The sequence below is a fragment of the Narcine bancroftii genome, chromosome 3 (assembly GCF_036971445.1).
Source record: "Narcine bancroftii isolate sNarBan1 chromosome 3, sNarBan1.hap1, whole genome shotgun sequence".
Classification (NCBI taxonomy): domain Eukaryota; kingdom Metazoa; phylum Chordata; class Chondrichthyes; order Torpediniformes; family Narcinidae; genus Narcine; species Narcine bancroftii.
In genome coordinates this window covers 8833735-8852322 of record NC_091471.1, presented here as the reverse complement: position 1 = coordinate 8852322, position 18588 = coordinate 8833735, and the positions used below count along the sequence as shown (strand labels likewise).

The 18588-nt window shown below is 44.0% G+C and overlaps 1 protein-coding gene across 1 annotated transcript in view; it reads left to right on the top strand.

The window, feature by feature from the left end:
* Positions 1-17901, top strand: part of pcgf1 (polycomb group ring finger 1) — a 59139-nt gene extending 41238 nt beyond the window's left edge. Inside the window, exons 6-9 of the mRNA XM_069923485.1 lie at positions 3472-3511; positions 8358-8447; positions 8538-8618; positions 16934-17901. Of these exons, the coding sequence (XP_069779586.1) occupies positions 3472-3511; positions 8358-8447; positions 8538-8618; positions 16934-16984 (262 nt within the window). The 3' untranslated portion in view covers positions 16985-17901. The remainder of the gene's footprint in view (positions 1-3471; positions 3512-8357; positions 8448-8537; positions 8619-16933) is intronic.
* The last annotated feature ends 687 nt before the right edge of the window (positions 17902-18588 follow it).

Below are 18588 nucleotides of genomic sequence, written 5' to 3'. Positions count from 1 at the left end.
CTGTGGCCATTCACTTTATTCATGCACCTCATGATTTTATGAACTTCCATAAGGTTCTTCCCTTTGTTCCAGGGAGTCTATCCAATTTTTGTTTTCATTTAAATTTAGATGGTAACAGACCATTTTGACCCGTAAGTCTGTGCCGCCCAATTTACATCCAATGAACCTACAATCCTGGTATGTTTCGAACAGTGGGAGGAAACTGGAGCCCCCCACTGAAAACCCACGTAGACACGGGGAGAACATACAAATTCCTTTCAGACAGTGTGGGATTCGAGCCCCGGTCTCTATCACTGGCACTGTAAAGCCGTTGCGCTAATGGCTACGCCAACCATGGCACCCAACTTCTTTTAACAAGCCTTCTAGTTCTGGTAACATCCTTGTGAGCGTGTTCAAGTTTATTTTCATCCGATTGTACATGTACAACCCAATGAAGTGCCGTACTCCAGTCCTCGGTGATGGGTGGCTCTTCAGGAGATTCAGAAAGGGTCCCACGACAAGCAGCAAAACCAGCTCTTTTCCTGGATTCTTTCAGTCCAGACCTGTTAGTTTTGCAACATGGCCCCCCAAAAAAACAGTCTCTGATGGAAATTCCTTCACTGCTTCGCTAAAAGTAGTTGTCCGTTTTAGTTGGTCAGAAGGTCGCACTCCCCTTCTTTGAAAGTTGGTGTGTGAATGCATCTTAATTGCATCCGGATGCAAACTTTTTAAAAGGTGGTGGGGAAACGAGGGAATAGCTCGGCAGTAAATTTCATCAGAAATATTGAGTTAACACCAGAATAATGAGAATTGATGTTGAGTGTTTAATTCATGAGATGGGGGTAACCTTGTTCTGACTCAGGCAGGCTGATGTAAATCAGCTTATTATTCAACCATTGCACAGGGGATAACATTTTGTGCAAAATAAAAAAAAAAGTACAATATGGGGTCACCACAATCTGGCTTTCATGTGATGCATTAATAAAAATAAATTGGTTTGTGACTGTTTGTGCTGCACCTCTACACCAGGAGGTGAATCTCATTTCAATTTTGCATTACCTCCCTCTTTCCCGGATGAGCCCAAGCTTGCCTTTCTCCACTTTGCCATTCTCAATACTGCCACTTTTTAATTTATAATTCTACAGCACAGAAAAAGGCCCTTCAGCCCATCTCCTCTATGCTGACCTAAATGTCCTGTTTCCCTGTGTTTGGCCCATAATCCCTCTAAACCTTTCCTGTCCATTTACCTACCTAATTGCCTTGTGAGCATTTGTCATTGTCCCACCTTTGCCAGTTTCTCTGGCAGCTCATCCTGTTTCTCCCTTCACCCTATGTGCAGGGGGAAATAAACCAGGCCCTCAGACCCTCTTTAAATCTTCACCTGCTCACTTTAAATATGTGCCTTCTAGTTTTAGACTTGACTATCATGGGAAAACGACTATGACTTTGTCTATGCCCTTCGTGATTTGGGGCAGCACCAACACCTTTACAACGCCAGCGATCTGGATTGGGGTTTGATTCCCGTGCTGTCTGTAAGGAGTTTGTACGTACTTCCTGCCTCTGCCTGGGGTTTTCCTTGGGGGTTTTAGTTTCCTCCACCGTTCGAAACGTACTAGGGGTGTAGGTTAATTGGGTGTAAATTGGGTGGCACGAGCTCAAGGGCCAAAATGGCCTGTTACTGTGCTGTATGTCTAAATTTAATTTTATAAACCATTACAAGGTTAACTCTCAGCCCCCTTCACTCCAGGGAAAACAATCTCAGCCGACAGTCTCTGCTAGTAACTCGAGCACTAGTCCCAGTGCATCCATCCAAATCTTTTCTGCACTCTTTCTTTCTTGGAACCTGCATTTTTGCATAAATATCTCCATGGAACACAAGGAGATAGGGGGAGGCCACTCAGCCTTTCAAGCCTGCCCTCCCATTCAATATAACCATAGCTGATCTGCCCCAGACCTACCTTCCTGTGCCGCCTTTCCTTAACCTTGCATCTCCTGATCTCTGAAAATGTAAAGACAACTTCAAGTAAGGGTGGTGTGATTACTGCACCAGCAACCTGAGTTCGAGTCAGCTGCTGTGTGTAAGATGTTTGTATGTTCTCCCCGTGTCTGTGTGGGTTTCCTCTGGTTTCCTCCCACCCTCCAAAACATTAGGGGGTTAATTGGGGTATTTGGGCAACACAGGCTCATGGGCCAGAAGGCTCTGTCTTAAAAATGTTTCCACAACACTCTAGGGTAGAGTTTCAGAGATTTACCACTCTCTGGAAAGGTTATATGTACTGTACTACCGCCTAAGCTTCTAACAGTGATCATTCTGTAGTTAAAAGGAACTGTGTGTGCTTCTTCATTCAAGACTGTGTCCCTTGTGGAAACAAAGAGTGACTGCAGATGCTGGAACACTGAAGAAACTCACAAAATGCTGGAGGAACTCCACAGGTCAGGGAGCAAACACTTCCTGATGAAGGGTTTCGGCCTGAAACGTTAACCATCTTTTGCCTTCCCTGGATTACTTGCGGAGTTCCTCTGGCATTTTATGAATATGACTCATGGGAACATGTCTGTCTGTTCTGCCATCTTGAGGCTCTTTCATTCTTCTAAATTTCAAACAAAACTCTTAATTTCTTTAGCTTTTTTTTAAACTTTATTTATTCGCTCAAAAAACAATTAATCATGAACATGAACATTTTTAAAATATATATATATATAGAAAAAAAAGAAAAGACCCCCCCCCCCTCAGCCAACTCTCCTAAGGAGAGCCATAAAAAGAAAAAAGAAAGAATTTAAAAAAAAGTTAAATATACATATTAAAATTTAATCACTATAACTTGAAATGAAAATATTCTGAGTATAACAGCCACTTATTAATAAAAAAATTATAATTATCATGCAAAACATACGTAATTTTTTCCATTATTAAACAATATTTCATCTCATTATGCCATCTATTAATATAAATCATATTTGTATCTTTCCACGTACTAGCAATACATTTTTTCGCTATGGTAAAGCTAAATATACAAAAGCAAGCTGGAACTTATCTAATCCCAAGCCTTTCAAAGGTTGCAAACTATCCAATAAAAATACTGTTGGATCTAAAACTATTTATTTCTTTAGCTTTTGATAGCGGTCTACTTTAATTCCAGGAATTAACCCTGTAAATCTTTATGAGGCTGCTTCAAGTGCCAGTATTACCTCCCTTAAATAAGGGAACCAAACTCCCCTGTACATTTGTAATAATGTTTTGGAAGTAAAATTCTGTAGACACCATGGTTGAAGTGAAAACACAATGCTGGAGAAACTCAGCTGGATAAACTGTGCACTTTATAGTAATATTTCCCTGTTTCTAAACTCAATTTTCTTGCAATAAATTAGTGGTTGTAAATGGTTAAAATTTTAGGCTTCTGTCTCTATACAGTATGTTATATCGTGGAAGATTCTGAGGAATTATAATCGACTTGTCTGCATTTTAATTTTATTTTGTTTTGGATCTGGCAGTTCTTCTTTGGGAAAAGAGAAAGGGAAACTGGTCTTGCAGGTAAGAGTGAGCTTGGCTTGCGTTGGTTACATGTGTCTTCACCCTGAATTTACTTTGCATCTCCTGCTCTCATTCTGTCGATCCCAACAGTAGATCAAAGGTGCTTTGTCAGATCTGCCGTTGCATTGGCTCTGTGAAGGGTCTTGACCTGAAAGATGGATTCTGTCTCTCGTTCCCCAGGTAGGGTGGCACGGTTGGCATAGAGGTTAGCACAACATCTTTACAGCACCACCACTCGGGACTGGACTGGGGTTCGAATCTCTCGCTGTCTGTAAGTAGTCTGGATGTTCTCTCTGTGTCTGCGTGGGTTTTCTTTGGGGGTTCTGGTTTCCTTCCACTGTTCAAAATGTACCGGGGGTGTAGGTTAGTGGGATGTAAAATGGGCGGCACAGTTCAAATAAAATTCGAAGTACCGTTTGACCTCTTGGGTGTTTGGAGTATTCTGTTTCTTTGAGCTTTTGTAAGGCCTGGTGTCAGGCTTTGTTTGAATAGTGAAGCATCTTGACCGCAATTTACTAGGCTACAGGCTGTGTGCCAACATTAGCTCAGCCAGAAACACCATTGCCCTGGGATAAATGCAGAGGTGAAAGTAATTGAATTTTTCAATATTTAATTTTGATCTTAAATTTGGAGGTACAGTACGGTAACAGCCCCCTTCAGTCCACAAGCCTGTGCTGTCCGAATACACCAATTAACCTACAATTTTGGAACGTGGGAGGAAACCGAAGCACCTGGAGGAAACCCAGGTGGTCACAGGGAAAACGTACAAACTTCTTCCAACAGCGGATTTTCTGGTGCTATATAATAGCAATGCATGAAGTGCCCATATCTTGCGATTCTCACCATCATTCTCACTAGTTATCCAGTGCTTCATATCGGTGGGTGGACGAGGAACACTTTAATGAGCTGGCTTGCGAGGAACCACCCTAATATGGCTATTCAAGGTTTGACCAGTCTTACTGTGCAATAAAAGTGCTGTTGGATTAAACCACTAAACTTAACAATGTGCTGAGGGTTGGGGGGGGGGGGGAGTATACTCGGCAGATCTCCATTATCTTCAACTCAGTGTCTGGTATGGGGACCTGCAAAAGGTAGTGGACACAGCCCAAGATGTCACAAGTAAAACCCTCCCCATCTACAGGGAACACTGCTGTTGGAGAGCAAGAGCAATCATCAAGCAGGCTCTGTTCCCACTGCTGCCATCACAAGACTTGCACCACCAAGTTCAGGAACAGCTGCTGCCCCCCCACCGTCAGACTCAACTCAATCAGGAACTCATTTAAGGACGCTTACTTTTTGCACTTTATTGTTTTATTTTTTTCCTCCCTGTAATTGTACAGTCAGTTGTTTACATTTCTTTACTTGATTACATATGTATAGTTTTTGCACTACAAATAGGTGGTCATTCTGCCTGGTCCACAGGAAAAAGAATCTCAGGGTTGTATGTGATGTCATGTATGTACTCTGACAATAAATCCGAAATCTAGCTGAGGAGAACCAAATTAGTTCTTTGTGTTGAATGAGAATGGTGAGCAAGACATCAAAGTCTGAAGATGCTGAAAATATGAAATAAAGTTCTGGCAAAGGGTCTGTGGCTTGAAGCTGCTGAGTGTTTCCAGCCTTTTCTGTCCTCGTCTCCTTTCCATGCTAGGCCGACCCTGGCCCTCTTAATTTTCAAGATTCAAGATTATTTTATTGTTATGTATTTCTGGGAATATAGATACATAGTTCCCTGAAAGTAATGTCACAGGTAGATAGGATTATAAAGAGAGCTTTTTAGCTCATTGGCTTTCATAAATCAAAGTATTGAGTGAGGAGTTGGGATGTCATGGTGAAGTTGCATCAGACATTGGTGAGGCCAAATTTGGAGTATTGTGTGCAGTTTTGGTCACCGAACAACAGGTAAGATGTCAATAAAATGGAAAGAGTGCAGAGATGATTTGCTAGGATGTTGCCTAGACTTCAGGAACTGAGTTACAGGGAAAGGTTAAACAGATTAGGGCTTTATTCCCTGGAACGTAGAAGAATGAGGGGAGATTTCATAGAGGTATTTAAAATTGAGTGGTGTAGACAGAGTAAACATAGATAGGCTTTTTTCACCGGGGGTAGGTGTGATACATGGGTGAAGGGTGAAAGGAGAAACGTTCAGGGAGAACTTCTTCACACAGGAAGTGGAGTGTGGAACGAGTTGCCAGCTGAAGTGGTAAATGTGGACTCGATTTTACATTTTAGAAGAATTTGGATAGTTAGATGAATGGGAGGATATGGAGCAGGGTGCAGGTCAGTGGGACTAGGCAGAATAATACTTTGGCATAGGCTAATGTTTCTAATAAAACTGAAAATGTAATATTACATGTAATTTCCTTTTGTCTAGCCTCAGGCTATCAGCAGGTGTCTAGTGCACCTTACATCCTGAGAAAGAGAAGCAATAGAGTGTTTCCTTCCCCACCCCACCACTTGGGGCACGTAACACATCATTTCAGCCCTAGTTACTCTCCAACCCTTATGGATCTGAGAAGGTAGCATGGCAGGTAACTCTCCTTCACACACTCCTCAACAAGGCTTTAGCCAGTTCCATTTCCCTGCAGTTGGAGCTTTACTAAGAATCCAACAGGATTATTAAATCCCTGTTGGATTTGAACTCTGAGGGTTTAGTGCAGTATCATCAAGGCCAAACTGCAGTGTGTGGCATTGAGGTGTGTGGGCACAGAGGTGATGTTGATGTTTAACCAGAATAAATACTGAGATTTGTCAGGTTACCTTCTCTCTCTCTGCGTGTGTGTGTAATTCTCTGGCTGTCTCTCCCCTCCGTCCATGTCGCTCTCTCCCCCCTCTGTCAGTCTTTCTCTCTCTGCCTCTCTTCCTCTCCAATCATCTCTGTCTCTCTTTCTCTCTGTGTGTCTCTCTTTGTTCTCTGTCTATATCTCTCTGTCTCCCTGAATCTACTTCTCTCTCTCTCCCCCTCCATCCGTGTGTTCCAATGCTTCTTTTTTTTTTGCTCACTCTCTCTAATGTGTGTGTGCGTTCGCCTGCTCCACTAGCCAGTCTCCCAGTAAATCCAAGACATATTTAACATGAAGTAGATACAAAGCTTGCAGTTAATATGAAGGCTCAAGGGTCACGAATCATTTCACATCACTACACTGCAGCAGATGGGGTCTATTGATTTTTCTTTTCCATCCTGTGTTTTCAGATCATTGAAGTGAAATTCAATTATTCCCACTCTTGTCAGGAGCCAGTCTGAGCAACCGTGCGCCCCCCTCCCCGCATTCCCCATCAAGTGAGCACGTGCGTGGAGTAAATAATATTGGAGCTGTAAAAATCCTGCATTGCTGCATAGGGTCAGATTCAAGCATCACCTCCTCCTGGTCGGAGATAACCAATGTAATAAATCCCTACTCCTCACGTCCTGTTCCCCCCCCCCCCCCCCACCTCCTCTCTCTCTCTCTCCCCTCACATCTGTAATACTATCAGATTTCTGGGATATAAATTAGTATTACTGCCACATTAGCAGTTTAAGAAAGAAATAATGACTGCGCTCTCTTCTCTATTTCCCTCCCTGCACCAATACTGTGGCTTAATGAGCAGTATTGTTGCCTCAATCAGATCTTTTTGATTTCAAGTTTCATTGCAGAAAACTTGAGAGCTGTAATCTTGGGTGGGACTGTCCACAGGACACCTTTTCAGATCTTCACCATCTATGTAGAATGAAAATGATCCCTCAGCCGACTGACTGGTGCTCAATCCTCAATCAACATCCCCAAAATAGACTCCATAATTTATTAGAGTTCACATTGTGTCCTTTTTGAGATGTTCTGAAGGCAAAAAAGAATTTTATACTCTTGTGTCTATTTTGGATATAGAATTGCTTCTTCACATTTCTAATTACAGTAAACCCCTGATATCCAGCTCATCTGGGGGTTGGTGGATGCGGAATAAGTAAATTTGCTGGTTGCTTGAAATTGCGTGTTGGAAAACTGACCACTAAGGTCCACCAATTTTAAACTTTGATATTTCATTAACCTATTTCTTTTCTGCAAATAGTTCTTTTTTGCCAGTTGCTTTAATTCTGAGTAATGGGGATTTTACTATATTTTGAAATTAAAGGCCCCCTTGTTCATTCTCTGTGTCTTAGCATCTCTCCCAAGTCTTCTGGTAAACACCTTCTGGCATTTCAGCCTCTCCCTTTTCTTTTTTAAGGAGTGGCTTCTCCATTTCCTACTTTAATTCCAGAGCAGAGAATCTGGAATTCTCCGCCTAAGGAAGCAGCAGGAATGCTGCCTCATTCAACATTTTTAAGACTGAGTTAGATAGACTTTTGCATAAGTGGGGGAATTAATTGTTACAGATGGGTAGATGGAGCTGAGTCCACAGTCAGATCAGTCATGATCTTATTGAGTAGCGGAGCAGTTCAGATGGCTGACTTATGCCCCCTTGTGTTCTCATCCCCATTTCTAACTAAATTTTAAAGCGTTTTGGACTTTTAAAGCATTTGTGGGCACTGTCACTGCCTTGTGCTCCCCACATTGAGATCTGCTGCTGCGGTTGGTTAGTTTGAGTTTGGCTTTTACGGTCTGAAAGAACCCATTAAACCGCCTCCCCCACCCCCATCTGCTTCATTGTGACATCCACTGCTACAGTGGTCCATCTCTGAAACCTGGGATTGTCCGACTCAGCACATGCATCCCTGACAGGGTTGTCGCCTACTTGTTCCGTGCTGAGGTGAGGAAGACCCACTTCGGAACTCGGTGGTTACCCTTTCTATGGACAATGCTGACCTGATGAGTTTCTCCAGCACTGTTTGTGTGTGGCCCTCTTTTGTAAAACATTGTTTTGACTATTGCAGCAAAAGTATGTGCGATGCTCCGTCCGGGCAGAGATCAGACACTTGAGGAGAGTCCTGTGCCACAGAATTAATGTCTTGGATCAACAGCAGGTATGTTTCAGATGGTGGGCAGTGGGAGATGGATAAATATTTGTTGCTAGACAAATATTATGGGATATATAATGGATTTTATTCCTGCAGGTACAAATACTTTTCGACAATGAGCCTCTGCCAGAGCATATGACCATGAAACAACTTTGGCTCTCAAAATGGTATGGCAAGGTGAGTGTTGGGTGGATGAGGAGGGAACTCTGAAGGATGGAAGGGAGTGGCATGGATTTATAACAGATCTGTTGCTCTGAATGGCCAATATTTCTGCTGTAGTAGTTTGTAACTTGGCTCTATTTATTGTACAGTAAAACCCCTGGTATCTGGCTATGAGGATTGGTAGATGCCGGATAAGTGAATTTTCCATTTGCTTGAGATTGTGTGTTGTGCAGATTGGCTAGGAGGGCACCAATTCTAAATTTTCATATTTTATTACCTATTTATTTTCTGCACTATTTTTGCAGTTTCTTGAGGCTGCCAGTTGTTTGAATTCCGAGTAAAGGTGATTTTACTGCATCCGATCTTCTTCAGGAGACCAAATTGACTCATCAGCCTTGTCCTGGCTCTTTGGAGGACATCCAATCTCTTTTTGGCTTTCTCTGTAACCCTGTAGATTAGTCTATAAGGAACAGGCCCTTCAGCCTAAACCCTCCATGCTGACCAAATCGGCCTTCTGTTTTTGTCCCGTTTCCAGCTGGAGAAATTCAGCAGGTCCGGAAGTATCAATGAATTGTTCCTACTTTCGACCATCTGCAGTCTTCACAGTTATCGTCCCCATTGTCTGCATTTGCTCCATATCCTTCCAGGCCCTTGCTATCCGTAACCAGTCTTTGTTTTGAATGTCAAAACTGTGGCTGCTTCTACAGTTCCTCTGGAGATTACGCGAGCATTCAATTCCTTACCTAAAGCACTTCCACTTGAAATGAAATGTAGAAAATGTAGCTGCTAAAACATTCACAGATCCATTGTGGAAAAGGCCAGATGATCTGTTTTTGTTGAGGCTGTAGCGGCCCGCGACCCACGCCTCGGGCCAACATCCGAAATGGCTGTCGAACACGGTGACTGGCAAAACCTCGCATAGGCTGAAATACCCATTTCCATAAGCCGCCAGTGAAACTGGGCAACCACCGCTGGTGGATTGCATGGGACCCAATCAGTCCGAACCAATCAGTGGATGGCCCGTTCAAGCCATGCCCTGGTGGTGATGTGGCTAAGCTCACTATAAAAGGCAGAGCTGCCCCTGAATAAACTCAGTGTCAAATACAGTGTGCATGTCTTCCTTCTTCTGCGCGTCTCGACCTACAGTCCAGCAGCTATAACCGTGAGGTATAACCTGGCTGTAGCAGTGGTGACCCCGCTACAAGGCATTAATATTCGCTCCATCATTATCCTACTTCCCTTCCTCTTGCTCCAGTCCCATAAAATCTTTTAGACCTACTTGAGAAGAAAATCATCTCATCCAAAAGCAAAGGAGCATTGCAGGGAAAAGTTGACTGTATTTTTGTCCCCCAGACATTTTTCTGAATGCCCTCAGGTTGAAACTAGGTAATTGAACATGGCATAAATCAGTACAAAAGGGTACGATTTAGTGTCTGTTAAGAAACTTGTTTGAAGGCTGGAGACGGTTGGGAATTAAATATCCCAAGAGTATCAGATAATTTGGAAGGATATGGGTCCTGGAAGATCAGGGAATTGGAATAGCTCCCTTGTGCATGAGATTGGAGTGAAAGTGAGAAACGATCCAAGGAGCAGATTCAGTTGAATATCTCTTGGAAGAGTTTAGGATTAGTATAGGAGGTGGGGGGGGGGGGGGTAAAGAGCACTGGTGGGAGTAGTCTATAGGCCACCAAAAATATTACATTGCCACAGACACAAAAGCAAGAAATATCAAAAGCAGTGGTTCTCAATCTTTTTCTTTCCATTCACATACCACTTTAAGTAATCCCTATGCCATTGGTGATCTTTGATTAATAAGGGATTACTTAAGGTGGTATGTGAGTGGAAAAGGAAAGTTGAGAATTCCTGTTCTAGACCCAATTGTTACTGAATTATTTTGCTTGAGAAAAATTGTCATTGGCCCATTTCCTTTGGAGTTCTGAAACCGTGCACATAACGAGTCAATTAAGTACGATTAATATAGTGGTTTTCAAACTTTTTCTTTCCACCTTAACCAATCCCTTGCTAATCACAGAGCACTGATTGTATAGGGAATACTTAAAGTGGTATGTGAATGGAAAGAAAAAAGTTGAGAACCACTGGGTAAATATTTGTTGTTAGACAAATACACTAATGTATGTAAGAATGGAACAGTAGTTGTGATGGTGACTTTAACTTGCACAGGGATTATTGGAATTGAGGCAGTCATCAGGAGGACTTCAGAGAGAATCTGTGATAGCTTTCTCAAATAGCATTTAATCCTGTGTAATGAGGCAGGTAAAATTAATAATCTTGTACTGGAATCCTCTCAGTAAGAGTGATCACAGTATAATTGAATTTCTCAGACAAATGGAGAGTGCAATAGTTTAATATAAAACCAGTATTATATCAAAACAAAGGAGACCACAATGGGATAAGGGAGGAGTTATGATGGGATAGTTGCAGAACAGTGGAAGACTTTCAGAGACTTTTCCTGGTGCTCCAGTTAAAAATAAGGACAGAAAGGGTGGGGATAGCCAGCAATGGATAACTAAAGCATCAAATTTAAAGCTCGTGTACAAAGTTGCCAAGAGTAATGAGAAAGTGGAAAACTGGGAAAGGTTTTAAAAGTAACAAAAAAACCACTGAGCAAACAAGAAAGTAAACTCGTGCAAAATATAAAACCGATAGCAAAAGGATTTTGTAATGGTGTAAAGCAGAAAAGGGTGGTTAAGGTGGTTGTTGGTCCCTTGGAAGATGAGAAGGGAGAATTAATATTGGGTAATGCAGAAATGGCAGAGAATTTGACTAGACAGAAACATGAATATGGAGGGATTGTATCAGGTATAAGCAGCAGATTTCTAGTTTGATTTGGACTTTGCATTGGGCCCAGACATGCGCGCGGTACTGTTTTATATTGTTAAATTAGAATGCAACAGGTTGGTGAGATTGTAGTGTGACTAGGGTTTGGAGGAGCTGAATTGTAGAGTGTTTGTTCCAGGGGATGGGACACATGATCGAAGCCTGCACCGTCACGCTCTCTAACAGCGAGCTGTGTTTTTGGAACACTATAATCTGCAGAGTCTAGATGCAGACATTGATGAATAGCTTTAGAAGTTGTTCGCTGCTGTTCTGTATAGTATTGGGGCATGGATTCCAGAGAGCAAGTGCAGTTGCTGTCAAAATGGAACTTACTCCGACTTCTATTTTCTGCCCTCTTGGGAAGTGTGGCTTCAGTTACCAGAATCATGTTGCAAAAGGACTCTGCCTAGAAATACTGCAACTCTCTGCAGCTTCTCCCAATGCACTGCCAGAGAGGGTGGGTGGGGGAGGGGGGGGGGTGGTGGTGGTGGTGGTGCAACAGGCACTCTTTAGATTAGTGCTTGATGAACTGCATCCAAAAGGACAATGAACTGTGGGTTCAAAAGATGAAATTAAACTCAGTAGCATTTTGGTTGTCACAAGTGGCTCTTGTGCTATTAATTTGTATGATAAATGGGAGCTAGAATCACTCTATTCCTGACATAGCATCTGCTTCTGGGTGTTTTTTGTATCCTTATCTCACCATACTGCTGCCGCACTCTGCAGATGAAAATGTCCCAAGGGGCTTCACAAACAAGTCAATGTTTGACTGAGGCATGTGAGGAGAGCCAGTTCAGAGGTTTTCCAGCACCACGTAGAGAAAGATTTTGGATTCCTTTATTGTCATGTTCATGTATACACAAAGTCTGTTAACTTTTGTTCGCCCTAAAGGCACAGAGAGACTCCACCCCCAGCACAGAGCTATAGAATATTACAGCTCAGAAGCAGGCCCTTCAGCCCTTCTGTTCTTTGCCGAACTATTAATCTGCCTAGTTCCATTGATCTGCATGCAGTCCATAGCTCTCTACACCCCTCCCATCCATATGCCTGTTCAAATTCTTCATAAATGTTAACATTGAGCCCGCATTCACCACCTCAGCTGGCAGCTCATTCCACACTCCTACCCATATCTGCGCGAAGAAATTCCCCTTATTGTTTCTCCTAAACTTTTCCCCTTCACCCTTAACCCATGTCCTCAGGTTTATATCTCACCTACCCACAGGGGAAAAAAGCCGACTGTCTATCTCCCTCATAATTTTAAATACCTCTTTCAAATCTCCCCTCATTCTTCTACTTTGCAGGGAATAAAGTCCTAACATGTATAACTTTACCCTGTAACTCAGATCCTGAAGTCTAGGAAACATACTAGTAAATCTCTGCACTCTTTCTATCTTATTGACACCTTTCCTGTAGTTAGGTGACTGAAACTGCACACAATACTCCAAATTTGGCCTTACCTATGTCTTGTACAACTTGACAATAACATCTCAATCCGATACTCAATACTTTGATTTATTAAGGCTAATATGCCAAAAGCCCTCTTTACAACCATATCTACCTGTGATGCCACTTTCAGGGAACTATGTACAGTATGTGTATTCCCAGATCCCTCTGTTCTACCTTACACCTCAGTGCCTTACCATTTACCGTGTATGTCCTTTCTTGGCTTTTCCATCCAAAATGCAACACCTCACACTTGTCTACATTAAATTCCATCTGCCATTTTTCAACTGGTCCAGATCCCTCTGCAAACTTTCAAAACCTTCTTCATTGCCCACAACACCTCCAATTTTAGTGTGTCTGCAAACTTGCTTATCCAGTTTACCACGTTATAATCCAGATCAATGATGTAGATGACAAACAACAATGGCCCCAGCATGGATCCCCGAGGCACACCCCTAGTCACAGCCTCCAGTCTGAAAAGCAATTATCCACCACTACTCTCTGGCTTCTCTCGGGTAATGAATATCAAATCCAGTTCACTACATCACCATGAATACCTAGCATTTGAACCTTCCTGACTAAGCTCCCATTTGGGACCTTGTCAAAGGTCTTGATAAAGTCCATGAAGACAAAATCTGCAGTCTTTCCTTCATCATCTTTCCTGGTAACTCCTTAAAAATCTCATCAGATTGGTTAAACAGAACCTACCATGCACCGAGCCATGTTGACTATCCCTGATCAGTTCTTGGCTATCTAATCTCTCAGAACACCTTCCAATAGTTTAACTATTGCTGAAGTCAGGCTCACCAGCCTATAAATTCCAGGGTTTCTTTTGGAGCCTATTTTAAACAATGGAACAATATGAGCTACCCCCCAATCCTCCGGCATCACACCCGTGGGTAAGGACTTTTTAAATATTTGTGCCAAACCAGTAAGAAGAAGTGATACCTCCTATGCTCCTGTAACCTCTGCAGCTGTACGGCCATCAGCCTCCCATCCTTTCCAGGAGTGAACTCGAGCTCCTGGATCCGATGCGAGTTGGTTAGGGGTGGTCTCAACACCCAAGGCCCACATGGAGCCCTGTAGTGGCTGAAGGAAAAAGGTTTGCATCTTGGGACATTGTCGATAGTGGCACGGTCAGCTGTAGTTGGGATGAACGCTATGCGATGTGCAGGAGGCAGGAATTGGGGCTCCAGGAGGGATAGACCAACTTTTAAGATTCAAGCTTTAGGGTTATGGGGGGGATTTTTGATTCATCTTGGTGGTGACGATGGTAGAGTTATCAAGGTAACATAATTTCAATGAATGCAAAACCCTCGAGAATTTTATCTGTTCAAGATCAGGCGGATCCATAATGTTCGCGCTGTCTCAAGTCCTTCTTGGTCTCAAGGAACATTGCAGCACAATACAGGCCCTTCAGCCCAGGATGCTGTGCCAACCTATGTAAACCTACTCCACAACAATCTAATTTTTCCCTACCTCAAACCTATAACCCTCTACTTGTAGCCATGCACCCATCTCAGTCTTTTGAATGACCCTATTGTACCAGCCTCCACCACCATCCCCAGCAATGCATTCCAGGCACCCATCATTCTCTGAGTTTAAAAAAAAACTTGCCTCTGATGTCTCCCCTAAACTTTCCTCCACTCACCTTAAACAGATGTCCCTCGGTATTTGCCATTGTTGCCCTGGGAAAAACGTGCAAACTGTCCACCTCTTAATCTTGTAGACCTCTATTAAGACAGCCATGAATTTATTTTTCTATTCCTTTCTCATGTTCATTTGCCAATTTTAACTTAAAATGCTATTCCATGCCACCATTCCTGTGGATTTGAATTCCTTGGTCTCCCACTTTCTAGGTAAAGAAATGTCTCCTGAATCGCCATTTGGACTACTTAATGACTGTTTTGTGTCTATACCTTTGTATCTCTTACATGGTGGAAACATTGAACCTATTTGATTATTGAACCCTTTTGTAATTTTGGAGAGCTCGGCTGTCTCCAAGGAGGAGTCATGGTGTTCTGCATCACAAAAATGGACCCTTTGACCCAACTTGTCCAAGCTGACCAAGTTGGATCCAATTGCCTGCACGTGGCCCATACTCCTGTAATCCACGCACCTGCCTAAACCTCTTGGTAATTGTCCCCACCTCCACCAATTCCTCTGGCAGCTTGTCCCATATGAAGATGACCTTTTAAATCTTTCAACTCAACTCTCTCCTTAATTCTAAGCCTTTTGGTTTTAGAGTTTCCTACCTAGGGAAAAAGGCTCTGACTATATACCTTGTCGATCCCTGCCTCATAGTTTTATAAGGTGTTTACCCCCACCACCCCCACATTAACCTGACAAATGCAGTGAGGCTTTAATGTTGAAGGGATTTTGGATGCTCTTTGCTGGCAAGTGCATTTTTTGTGAAAGAATTCTGATTTTCTCCCTGCATTCAAGATTTAAGATTCCTTTATTGTCGTGTAATATTATACGAAATTGGCTTTAGTATGCTGTAAGATTTGCTGTCAGCAGAAATTGCCCAATGCCCTCCCCCCAAAACAGTCAGAAAAAAAGAAAGAAAAAAGACTTCCCCCGTGAATTCGCCTCCAGCATTCTCACAGCCACACCGCCTTCAATCCAAATCATCTGCAACCAAAGCTCCAGATCCAAACGTCTGGCAGGACCAGGAAGCCTCCAGCACCCTCTCGCATCCCAGATCTGATATCTGGTCATCAGTCAGTCTCGAGCCAGTCTCCAGAAGCCTGGTGTGCGTCCTTTGACTGCAGTTGCCAGCAGCCTGAAGCATGTGCGGGTTCCTTGAATCAACAACAGTCTTCCACCTCTCTTCTTCAGCCTGAAAGTCCCTCACTGGTCCACCACCATGGTCACTGTTCCTTAGGGTTGTCTCCTCTGCTTCTCCTTCTCAAACAGGGTCTGATCTTCCCATTTCTGGTGCCCTGAGCCAGTCCTCTACTCCCCCAGAGTCTGTAACCCTCAAGGCCGCTGCCAAACGCGGCACCACAATCTTGGCCCAGACCTTGTGGTTGCAGGATTTTAAAATGAACTACCGTCGACTCCTCTAACAGGCAGTTTTAAGCCTGTACAGACCCATTGGTGGTTGGTCTGGGCGGTAGAACCCTGCGGAGGAGTGCTCTGTCTCTGCTCTCTGCAGGTCCACACCAGCACTACCATTTTTTACAATTCTGTTTTCATTCTAAATCTAATTCTGATTTGGGACCCTACTCAGGGAGTGATGTGGAATGCATGACCACTTGATCACACTGAGGCAAGGAACACTACTAGGCTTGTTGGCTGAAGAGAGGATGGAAGAAGGAGGAGGATGGGGAGGGCTTGCAGGCTACACGGGAGGGGAGAGTTTGCCAATTACATGAGGGGGAAGGGTGAATCACAGGCTACATGAGGGCGTTCACCAGCTATTAGGGGGGAAGGGGGGAGCTTACATGCAATACAGGGGTAGGAGAGGGCAGCTTGACTGTTACAGGAGGTGATGGGAGAAAGTACGCAAGCTTCACAGGAGGGTGAGGGAGAACTCAATGGAAGGATGTGGAGAGGGGCTGGTGGAGAACAAACACCCTGACAGCAGCTGCTTGCTCCATCTGAACAAATTCCCCTACAGAAGCTGCATCCTTCACGTACCCTCCACTGTAAAGACATTCCAAACCCTTCACATCCCACAATCTACTTTTGAAGCTCATCCAATCCGCAGCCAATAGGTTAGCACAAGCAATAACGCTAGTGAGGTCCTTCATTTCTCAACCAATATCACTGACAGAGCAAGGCCCGGAGGCCTTGGGAGGCACACACTGAAGTAGTGTCATCTACAAGTCTGCGGAGGCGCGAGTGCAAACCACTGAAGCAAGTCTTGCTGAGTTAGATGAGGGTGCGTGTGAGATAGGTGCGCATGAGGGGGTTGTGTGTGTGTGTGTGTGTGTGTGTGTGTGTGTGTGTGGTGTCAGAACTGGATGAGTAATGGTTCTGTCCAGCGTCTTGTTCCCACCTACCCAGTTCTAACCCTCTCCTCTCTTCTACTCTCTCCTCAGCCCACACCGATGGTCCTGCAGTACAGCATGAGGGAGAAGCGAGGAAGATGAGGTGCGCGGCGGATTTGCCTGTCATCGGGCAGATGCAGCAGAGGGTGTGAGATAGGCTGGGGGTCAGCGCGACTGGCCTGGGGACCTGAAACTTCCTCCTGCAATGACACGGTCCTGGAGCATCTCCACTCACCAATGAGACTTGAGTCTGCGCGGAGCTGCAGCAACGCTCCATGTTCCAGCAATGCCTTCTCTGCACCCGGCGGGTGACTGAACTGATGCTGCGCCCTCCCGACTTACTCCTCCTGTTGGTGCTGAGTTCTTCCTGGCCACTCACCTCCCTCCAATTGGCAGCGAACGTTGACCAGCCTTTGGAGCTCCTGTTACAGCCAAATGTAAAGACTCCATGTTCCACCCCCCCTCCCCCTCAACAAATACAATCACTCCTCATGCCAGAAGTCCGGGCCAACCACAGTCCCAAAATACCAGGCACAACGCCCGCAGTCGGGGTCCTGGAGTGTCTGGGCCCTGCCATTGGCCGAAGAATCTTTCACCACAACCACTCGATAGGGATGAGAGGGTGTCTGAGATGGACCGAGAGAACTCTTCACCTTCATCCATCTCGATGGGGAGCCCAAGATCCACATTATTTGCTTATTTATTTCCTTGTTTTATTTTTCATTTCTTCCTCCTAGTTTCCCCCCTCCCCAAACCAGGAAACTTGCACTGACGTGAAGCATAGTTGTTGCTGTTCATGTGCACAAACCCCCTCCGCGAGGCAGAATCCCAGAAGGGAAACAGGTCAGTGCCTTTGATAAATAACATCAGTGTTTGGTTGGGTGGAATCCTCTCGTGCGGGACGTTTGATCTTTTCCACCTCATTAATTTTTCCGCTCCTACATCGCTCCTTCATTTGAGAAGGTGGTTGAGGAGTAATTGTGCATAAAGTTTGAGTACCATTAAAACTTTTAACTGTGTTAAGATCATTATTTCCTTCAGCTCTAGGTGGGGAACTGACTGCAATAAGAGAGCAGAGTGGAGACACTGGGTGCCTGAGCAGAGTGGTTATTCTTCTTGCCATCAAACACAGAATAGTGCAGCACAGCACAGACCATTCAGCCCACAATGTTTGTGCTAAACATGTCCATATTCTCTTCTGCTTGCACATGATATTTTCCTCTCTGTTCCCTGTTTTGTCATGTGTCTGTAGAAGCCTTTTAAAATCCCATTGTCGTATATGCTTCCACGAGTCCTGGCAACATGCCGCCACTTTGGTTTGTGTGTGTTTATTTTTACACAGTCTGATCGGCGACCTGTCAGTGCTGGAGGGCCTTAGGGACTCCTGTTTGCCATCGGCATCATCACAAATCTCTGTACCCATCCTTTGTTCGCATGAGCCAGTTGCTGGTGGCCTCCGATGGACAGTGGATGGTGGTGCAGGGCCTTTGTCCGATCCCACACAGGTCCGCCACAGTACAGTACAACTTAGGATTGGGTTACGTTCAGGCAAACCCGTTGTAAGTAAAAAAAAATCGTAATTACACTGTATAATTTTGATTATACTACACTTAAAAAACCATTAATGTACACAGCTGAAAACACACTGGGAGGGGTGAGGGGGAGCATCACATGATGCGCTGGGGTTAGGACGTAGATCCTAACTT